The following is a 10,540-nucleotide window of genomic DNA, read 5'->3' as shown; positions in this document are numbered from 1 at the left end:
TTGTATCTGATTGTTTATTATTGTGGTACAGAAATTAGCATATACTTAAACTAGTATCATATCTCGTCGTCTCTCTTTGTTCTTTCATTAAATCAAATATTTTCTCTAATTCTGTAATTTAAAAAAAATTACAGTGTTGAATGTGGTTTACAACATTATAGACCATTAATGATGTGTGTGTGTGTGTGTGTGTGTGTGTGTGTGTGTGTGTGTGTAACTTACAGTTACAAATAAATTCTTATGAATGATAGATGGAAAAATATTGATAATTTCATGAACTGGTTGACTCTAGAGCTGTGAGGAACAAGGAAAGAGAAGTCAGTGGGGTTTCTACTGTAACACTGAGTGTTCATTTTTACAAACGAAAAATCAAGGGGCAAATGTTGAAACTTCAATTAATGGTACAGAGTAGTGGAGGATTTTTAAATAGCTCTAGTTTTTCTAACCTTTTATCTTTCTTTTACATGCTGTGTAGGTGTGTGTGGATGCCTATTCGTGCGTGAGTGATGGTTCAGGAGTGAGGTGGATCCCTGTTTCGTTCACTGGGGAAGCATGTCTCACTTTAACCCAAAGTTTGTCCATCAGCAAGCTTAGCTGTCCAGCTTGCCCTGAGACGGTCTCCATCACACTCAACTTGCTGTCAAGGGGTTTGGAGGCCGGCCTCGAACTCAGAAATCTGCCTGCCTCTGCCTCCCAAGCGCTGGGATTAAAGACATGCACCACCACTGCCCAGCTTCTCGCCTTTCTCTTAATTTTTCCTTTTCCGAAGTTTCCAGGGCCTCTTTGACTAATACATGCACAGCAACCAAGCTGGCTAAAGCCCCAGGCACAGTGTTCTTTGTAGTATTTTGCTCTCTGTTTATTTCTTTATGAGGCTTCCAAATTCTACTTAATATAAATGTCCCAACATTTCACAGTCCTTTTCTATCCAAGAAGAGGTGTAGGGGGAGGAACGCCCTGGAAAAAATTGTCACTCTGTGGAGATGCGGGCTGCTGGGTTGCTAGGTTCTTAGCTGGCTTCGACTCTGGCATAGGAACAGACAGAAGCAAGGGAAAGTGCGCGCTGTGGGAGGAACAGGTTGTACTTTTGCAGTTTGGGGTAGAGAGATCAGTGCAGTGTGCGCCCTGAGTGAGGGGAGTCTGAGCTACAGGGTTGGAAATGTCTTCAGCATCCTTACCCGCAGCAGCCACCAGGGTGTATCCGCCCCACCACGCCCCGTGAAGGCGGAGACCTCTGAGCTGCAGCCTAGCGTCCAGCGTACCCAGGGACTTGCTGCACCGGCTCCTTCCATCACTCTGGCAAACTTGAAGGCAGGCAAAACCTGCAGGGGAGTTTAGCCAGGTGGGAGCCTGCTTCCCAGCCTCAGAACCTGCCCTTGCGCAGACGCAGACATGAGCTATCAGCAGCCACAGCTGAGGGGTCCTCTGCAGGTAAAACTGGCAACAGGGGCAGGAGCTCGACAACTTCCTTAAGTTTCAGGCTGGCGTTTTGGTTTGGCAAAAGGGGGGTAGATCTGACTTAATCTGATCTACACCTATTTGGCAAACACTTTTCAATAACATCAATACCTCTTTAATTTCATGAAATCATGTGATTGACTCCTAACAGACTCCGGAGTTGGGTCAAAGCAGTTGGGCAGCTACAACATGGAGACTTAAGGATAGACTTTAAGTTCTTTTGGATTGCTGGCCATTCTTGTTTTCCCTGCTTATTGGCATATTATTAACACTATAGGCATAACTTGATGTCATTACTATGTTTGAATCCTTCATTGCTTATTTGTCTGACTCTTTTTTTTTTCTTCCCATTTTCAAACTAGTAAAATCATTATTTTATCTATTAAAATAGAGAGAGACAGACTCGAGTGACAGAGACAGCCTGGTCTCCGGACATGAACACGGAGGGAAATCCAGTCAGTCTGCCGCTGTTTTCAATGTAGTCAATTCTGTTATAGGATCTGGGATCATAGGTAAGCCACCTGTGTCTGGTTCTGGTTATGAAGTAAAAAGACAAGCTTTTCAAAGTGTTATTATGATGCTAGCATTCGCTAAAACTTCAACGGAGTAATTGCTGGTTTTCTTCCACAAAAGTTTTTATATTTTTTTCCGTCATAGTAATGATCTGTCCTCTTTATGGGGAAGATGCACTGTTTCCTTCCACAGCAGACAATAGCATCCTCCAGTTGGGGAGAGGCTGCACAGGGGCCGGGGAAATGGGCTTTTCATAGATTTCCTGGTTAGTTGATCATGTCAACTAATGCATTTGTTTCTTCTTTCTTTCTGATGCAGACTGTATTACAAAAACCATCTTAGTATCAGTGTGAAACTTGCAGATTCTTGCATATATTATGTGTACAAAAGCTCAATGGGAGACTTTTAAGAATCCTATGAAAATTAAACTAGATAATATCTCCTTGTGCACCTATATGATCTTAAATTTAAAATGTGAGCTTATGAAATATTGTTTACATCTAGTTATTAATAGAATTCATTTACAACAGTGCTTACAGTTGGTAAGAATAGTCCCTGTTATCCCAACAAATTAGGAGCAAGGGAAAGCTTCTATAAAAGTACAAACTTTAAAAGCTATTGCATTCCATTAATAGAAGTATTATTTTCCAGTGTTTATTATTCTTTTTGTAGCTGGAGACATTCCATTTCAGAAAAGGCAAGGAAAACAAGAACCTATCTACTGCAATGCCCACCAAATATATAACTCTTTAACTATAAAATTTCCAGACTTTAATTTTCTTAAAAGTATAAGTTTATCAAATGGGTAGCTTTTTATTTTTATTTATTTCTTATTTCATTTTATATGCATGTATAGGTGTTTTGCCTGTATATATATATATATATATATATATATATATATATATATATATATATATATAACAGGATAACCTGGAACAGGAGTTCCAGGATGGATGTGAGTCACCATGTGGGTGCTGGAAAATAGGTATTTGGTAAGAGCAACAAGCACTCTTAACTGTTGAGCCATCTCTCTAGCCCTTGAGTTAATTTCATTTTTTTTCACAAGATACTGTGATTTCTGGCTTTACATTAATCCATATACACGTTTTTTAAATGAACAATAATTTGGAGGTTTCTGAGGTGAAGCAGAAGCGAGCATGGGCACATGCTTGTTTAAAAGCCTGTCTCCGTGTATCACGGGAGTATGGAACGTTCAACCTGACAGAATTCTAGAATTCCTGATGTGAAAACTTTCCCAGGCTAATCCAATATGGCGATGCCAGAATGTTCCCCTTCACTGCCCTCAGCAGAATTATTTAAAAGAGAAATTTTTTTTTTCTGAAAAAGACATATTCTGGGTAGAAGTGCTTAAATTATTTTACTTTGGATATTTTATAGTCTATAATCTAAAATCTAAAATGACCCCTATGTACAAAGCAGTGAAAAATACTGTTATAAACCCCACTTTGCTTTCCTGTCCCTCCGCATGCTCTCTAGTTTTTTTACATGGTTCCCCCACTTGAGCTCCGGAATCAGTCTTCCCTAAGATCCTACAGCTGTACCCTGGTGCTTTCCTCAGCAGCATGGAGGGAAGGGGTCATCGTTCTCTGAAGAGTCCAGGGCACTAACCACCACTCGGAGAGAAGCATTGTCTGTGTGAACTGGAATCAGGTTTTCATGTGCTGCTTTTTAATTCTTCTTCTGTCATCTCATGTGCTGGCTTTCTTGACAGGTCCTTAACCTAATGACATCCCAATCTGGAATAAGTGCTAATGTGCTGATATTTGATTTTGGACTACCCCATCCCACATACAACTTTTTAATCACTTATACAATTGACTTTACCTTCTATATATGAACTGTGAGAGCTTTTTTTGCATTTTCTAGGTGCCTTTTTGATGTGAGGTTGGGGCATTTTATGTTTTTTCCAGGATTGCCTTATTCAATGAAGCAAGCTGGATTTCCCTTGGGAATACTGCTTCTATTCTTGGTCTCATACATCACAGGTAAATAGCGTATAACTGCATATCCCTACAACTTTAGTTGTGCAATGACTTCTTCACTTGCACAAATATACCCTGCAATTGGATTTCCTACTTAATTAAGAAGTACATCAAAGCATCCTAAGGAGTTTAAGCCCCACATCTGAGGAGATTTGCTTTGCTTCCTAATCCCTTAACCAGATTAGTAAGGGTAGCACGCTATGTCACAAAGCTTAACGCTGGCCATGTGGCTTTTTCACTTCAAGCAGAGCATGGTGGATGAGAAAAATCATTTCCAAGACTGGTGGCAGCTAAGAGGACACTACTCCCCAGTGCCCAAGGCAGAGCTATGTGGCAGGTGCATGCAGATGGGCAGCCATTGTCGGCTGTGTTTGGGTAGGTGATGCTGGGGTGTGGGTGTTCACCTGGCAAGGCCAGCCCCTTCTCTCCAGTGCTGCCCACGTGTGCTGTGTCTGCCAGTGCCTTCCCACACAACAGAAAGCTGCTTCCAAATTGCTTTCTGCTCCCCACTCATCCAACATCCATTCACACCCACAGGTTGCCACTCCTCAGGTAAAGCCAAGTTGAGCACTCAGACCAGGTCTCCTCGCTGTAATTTTCAATCCAGCCAGTCCTGCCATCCCACCCGCTTACTTTGTGAAACTTTTTCTCTGACTTAGGATCAGGGTGAAAGAGACAGCAGTCATCAACAGATATAGGGGGCTTTGTTTACATTTTTGATTTTGTTTGTTTGTTTTTGTTTTGTTGCTGTTCTCTTGCTGTGGTGACAGTTATCAGCAGTAATCTAGATGAATGCCTTATACCAACTAGTGGACAACCCCACAACTGCCCCCTCTTTGAACCTATTGCCTGGGCCTCAAGAAACCCCCTTCCTGTGAGTTTATACACTTTTCCCAACCCCCTAGTTTCACAAGGGATTCAGGCAATTACTGTTAACAGTCCAAAACCCAGTCAAACTTTGTTTCAACTACAGGGAAGGGGTAGTGCAATGGGGTCCCCAAGATATCCTATATAGTCCTGGGGTGTTGCTAGTCTCCACCCAAGACTCCCTCCTTGACACACCCGTTTCTTCTGCCTTATCCAGTCATTCCATGAAGTGTGTGTGTGTGTGTGTGTGTGTGTGTGTGTGTCCCTCTGAGTTTAACTACAGTAGCTTGCATGAGTAGAGGCAGGGGTTATTAATAGAACATGGACAACTTACCATTGGCTATACCACTGAAGAAAATGATAACTTCCCTTGCCGCCCAGCCACCATTAACGAGGAAGGGTGGAGTCTCATGAGCCTCTCCTCAGTGGGCATGATGGGCTGTTAATGGACCCCTATCTTGTGCAGGTGGTAAAGAGTTCACGGTGCATGTGGAATGTCATGTCCAAAAGACACTGTTTCATAGCCCCCTTCCCTCCTGCTGGCTCCTATGTTCTTTGGCTCCCTTTTTTACAATGTTCCTGAACAGTAGAAGGGGCAGTAAATATGTCCCACTTAGGGTGAAGCCCTCAGTTGAGATCTATGCATCAACTCTCTCCCACTGCAAAATGCAGCTCCTCTGACCAGGACCGAGAGAAACATTAATCTATGCATACAAATACAAGTATCTTTAAAAGCCTGGTCATTTTTGAATTTCCTGCTTCCCAGTGAGTGCTGACAAATATTTAATTTCCACCCAGGTGTATTACCCTAGCTTTAGCACATTGTAAACACACAATTATAAATCAGCAGGCAGAGAAAATTAAACATCTCACCTGTGTGTCAGGATTGGAAGAAAAGGAATAGTTTGGTAAGCCTACATCCTATTACATCTAAATAAATCATAACAGAAGTAGACTGCTCAGTTGCTGGTCCACCCCCGATGTACAATGTCACCAGAGTCATGTATGCACTGTAAGCTTACTCTCAGGAGTAATGAGTGATCAAGTCACCTGCTAACAGCATCCAAACCCTTAAAGAATCTTAATCAAGCCAAGATTCCCTTCACAAAAGCCAACCAATTTATATCTGGATATAGTCATTTCCTTTCTTGTTTTAAGAACAAAATCTGCAAGTATAGTATATTAATTTTTTCCTTAAATTCACACTAAAATTGTTGTTTTTTTTTTAATGGAATTAGTCTTGTTTTAAAAAGCTATGGCTCTATGGGACAACATTGTAATTAAAATCTTAAGTTTTCAAGTTAGGCTCCCATTTAAATCCGGTGTCCTTAACCCTGTAGTCCTTATTAGCCATTTGACCCTATAGAAATTACTTAGGAACACTACAATTAAATTGTGGTTTATCTCTAGATTTCTTTGAGATAAACAGGCTAACATAAAACTTGCTATGGGGTAGAAGATGACCTTGAACTTCCTATTTCCTCCACCTCCTGAGTACTGAGATTACGGGCGTCGGGCCTAGTCTATGTGTTGCTGGGGATCACACACAAGGTTTATATATGATAGACAAGCCCTCGACAACTGAGCTACATCTCCAGACATCTATGGTTTTTCTCTTGCCTATGTATATATCACTTGGTCTCACTGTGATATTCTGGCTGCCCTGGAACTTGCTATGTAGAGCAGGCTGGCCTCAAACTCACAGAGATCTACCCACCCCTGCCTTGCAAGTGCTAGTGTTAAAGGTGTGTGCATGTGTGTACGCATGAATATATGTGTATGTATGAATATATGTGTATGCATGAATATATGTGTATGCATGAATATATGTGTATGCATGAATATATATGTATGCATGAATATATGTGTATGCATGAATATATGTGTATGCATGAATATATGTATATGCATGAATATATGTGTATGCATGAATATATGTGTATGCATGCATCACACCCAGCCTCCTTTGCTTTCCTACAGCCTCTGATGAAGCCTTCAGATCAACAGGTAGTAAATGTTAGTCGTTCTTCTACTGCAAGCATGTGGGAGACTCCTAATCTCATTCCTCTCTGCTACACCTGGGAGGGGCACGAGAGCACATTCCAAGAACAGTTCTGTATTTTTGAGGAAACTGAGGTCTCGAGCCCGTTTTCTAGTTTTCTTGATGTCTTCTCACAGACTCTCCCACAATTCCATTCTCAGGCCATGTTCCAGTGTCCCAACATGGTGGCCCTTACTTAGAATCTCAGCACTCAGGAGGTTGAGGCAGGGAGATGAGGGTTTCAAAGTCATCCTTGGATGCATTGCAAGTTTGAGCTCAGCCTGGGTTACATGGGCATTCTTTTGTTTTCTAAGACGATTCATTTGAGGCATGCAAACGCTTTGCATCAAATGCTTTAATCAAACACATTTTATACCAAGTGACTTGTGTTTCGTTTTGTTTCACTACAGACTTTTCTCTAGTTTTATTGATAAAAGGAGGAGCCCTCTCTGGAACAGACTCCTACCAGTCTTTGGTTAACAAGACCTTTGGATTTCCCGGGTACCTGCTGCTCTCTATCCTACAGTTTATGTACCCTTTCATAGGTAAGAGAGATGACTGTGAAGACAGGATGCTACTAGTTGGTACCAGCATGGTCCTTTTTGCATGAATAACAGTAGCTTTAAATGTACTAAATGTACTAAATGTAGACATTTGGGAGTCATCAAAGACAATTAGTAGCTGTAGTGTTGTCCAAATTAAGTGTTTGCATATTAACTATTTTCTTTCTGATTTTGTGGTACTTTCTTTCTTTTTTTTTTTTTTTAAAGATTTATTTATTTATTATATGTAAGTACACTGTAGCTATCTTCAGACACTCTAGAAGAGGGTGTCAGATCTCGTTATGGGTGGTTGTGAGCCACCATGTGGTTGCTGGGATTTGAACTCAGGACCTTTGGAAGAGCAGTCGGGTGCTCTTATCCACTGAGCCATCTCACCAGCCCTTTGTGGTACTTTCAACCTATTCTGTGAATATATTTTCCAAAATGAATGGGGATTTAGTTAATGTTTTGGTTTCTTTACGTGTCCTATTCTCTCCCCCGACCCCGGTCATCAGAATATATATAAGTATATAGCATATATACATTCACACAAAAATATCACACACTCTCACACACATACACACAAAGACATACATACATACACATATATTCATGTATACACACAAATGCACACAAACACTGTATAACTGCAATGTATAACTTCATACACACACAAATGCACACAAACATTATATAACTGCAATGATTTGAGATTGTGAATGACAGTAAGTCTCTCTTAAGGCCTAATACAGTTATTTTTGTTTTATTTTGTTTTTTGAAAACATAAGGATTTGGGGGAGTTGTGTACCTATGTTTGTACTACAGTTGTGAAAATGTTGACCACTCCTTCTTAAATAGATAAAATGTTCATATAAACGAATGACCAAATTTATTTCATTTATAAAACATCTTATTCATTCTTTGAGAATTTCAATGTTGACTTCATATTTTATATTAAAGTCAAAGAAGCTTGGAGTAAGTCTACATGTTTCCACAAAAATATAAAATATGCTCCCTGCATTTCAATTGAGGGTATTTTGAGGGGGGATTATGCCTTTAAATTTTACTATGGTTATTTGATTTCAATTTAAGCAGCACAATATGTTCCTGAAAAAGTGTTTGCAGACTAACCTTCAACAACAAAATAAATCACATTTTAAATGAGTGTCAAACTCAATTTTTGAGAGGATTCTAGGATAAACCAAGTATAAAGTGAGAATCTTCCGGAAGCTCAAGTTGACACTCTGATGTAAATCTGTCAAGTGTAGTACAGCCAGTCTAAGCTTATCCCTGACTAGCTTACAAATAAATGTGACTCGGACTGTGGTTATTTTCTTTGGCTTTCACAATCACTGGGGGGTCAAATCTACTCTTCTAACTGCTGGCCTGGCTGCCTCCCCAGCGGTGTACCCCAGATACTTGCTGTTTCTCCTGACCATGTGTCCATCTTCAATCTCCCCTCATGGCAGCTGCCTCTCTCTCCTTCTTCCTCCTCCTCCTCCCTCTTCTCATCTCCCTCCCCAAACCCACCTATCTCTAATCTCTCCAGTAACTGGCTCTAGCCAATTTTTTATTTTATTATTATTATTTTTTTAAGATTTATTTATCCTGGATGGTCCTTCCTTCAGTCTTGGCTTCGAACTTTGTCTCTGTAAGTCCTTCCGTGGGTATTTTGTTCCCCGTTCTAAGAAGGAACAAAGTATGCACACTTTGGTCTTTATCCAGAGACTGCCCCACCCGGGATCCATCCCATAAACATCCACCAAAAGCAGACACTATTGCATATGCCAACAAGATTTTGCTGACAGGACCGTGATATAGCTGTCTCCTGTGAGGCTATGCCAGTGCCTAGCAAATATAGAAGTGGATGCTCACAGTCATCTATTGAACTGAGCACAGGGTCCCCAATGGAAGAGCTAGAGAAAGTACCCAAGGAGCTGAAGGGGTCTGCAACCCTATAGGAAGAACAACAATATGAACTAACCAGTACTCCCAGAGCTCATGTCTCTAGTTGCATATGTAGCAGAGGATGGCCCAGTTGGCCATCAATGGGAGGAGAGACCCTTGATCTTGTGAAGATTCTATGCCCCAGTATAGAGGAATGCCAGGGCCAGGAAGGAGGGGTGGGTGGGTTAGGGAGCAGGGGGAGGGGGAGGGCATAGAGGATTTTTGGAGAGGAAACTAGGAAAGGGGATAGCATTTGAAATGTAAATGAAGAAAGTATCTAATAAAAAGTATTATTTATTTATTTATTTATTTATTTATTTATTTATTTATTATATGTAAGTACACTGTAGCTGTCTTCAGACACACCAGAAGAGGGCAGCAGATCTGGTTACAGATGGTTGTGAGCCATCATGGGGTTGCTGGGATTTGAACTCAAGATCTTTGGAAGAGCAGTCAGTGCTCATAACTGCTGAGCCATCTCACCAGCCCCCTGCCAATTTTATTTAACCAATAGTTTTAAATGAAGGAACAAGGTCTGCACAACAAAAGCTTGTCAACATGAGAAGTCACTCATAATCCTAGAACTTTGGGTATAGAACTTAGCATTACAATACACAGCAACAGAACAAACCTCAACAATCACGTTATCCTTAATCTGCACATACTAGAGAGTATATATAATACGTGTTAAAACTATGTAAATATTTAGAAACTCATAACTTCTGGTGTTTAGAATATGCAAGATAAAATATTACAGCCTTGTCAATGACCATTCTTGTCCCTGTGTTTTCAGCTATGATAAGTTACAACATAATAACTGGAGATACTTTGAGCAAAGTTTTTCAAAGACTCCCAGGAGGTAGGTAAAAATGAGAAATGTGATGGGTTTGCATAAGCTTATGTTGCATAGCCATCACGTAATTTATAAACATTTATAAATAAAATATTTGATGAAGGGTTGTACTACCTCACAGACTTTGCAGTTCCCATAATCCACATCCATCCCAGGCCACAGTTCTATATTAGCTTTTAAGAGTTGCTATTTTTTTTCCGGACATGGAGGTGCATGGCTTTACTAATTCCAACACTCCAGAAGCAGAGGTAGATAGATTTCTCCAGGTTCCAAGTCACACTGATCTATAGAGTGAGTTCCAGGACAGCCAGGGCTA

The 10,540-nt window shown here is 40.6% G+C and overlaps 1 protein-coding gene across 1 annotated transcript in view; it reads left to right on the top strand.

The window, feature by feature from the left end:
* The first annotated feature begins 1,283 nt into the window (after positions 1-1,283).
* Positions 1,284-10,540, top strand: part of Slc38a11 (solute carrier family 38 member 11) — a 44,604-nt gene continuing 35,347 nt past the window's right edge. The window contains exons 1-5 of the mRNA XM_021194835.1: positions 1,284-1,431; positions 1,850-1,970; positions 3,903-3,977; positions 7,293-7,427; positions 10,165-10,230. Coding sequence (XP_021050494.1) covers positions 1,393-1,431; positions 1,850-1,970; positions 3,903-3,977; positions 7,293-7,427; positions 10,165-10,230 — 436 coding nt within the window. The 5' untranslated portion in view covers positions 1,284-1,392. The remainder of the gene's footprint in view (positions 1,432-1,849; positions 1,971-3,902; positions 3,978-7,292; positions 7,428-10,164; positions 10,231-10,540) is intronic.

The sequence above is a fragment of the Mus pahari genome, chromosome 3 (assembly GCF_900095145.1).
Source record: "Mus pahari chromosome 3, PAHARI_EIJ_v1.1, whole genome shotgun sequence".
NCBI lineage: Eukaryota > Metazoa > Chordata > Mammalia > Rodentia > Muridae > Mus > Mus pahari.
The sequence above is the reverse complement of the archived record's forward strand: the minus strand, read 5'-3'. Positions and strand labels throughout refer to the sequence as shown.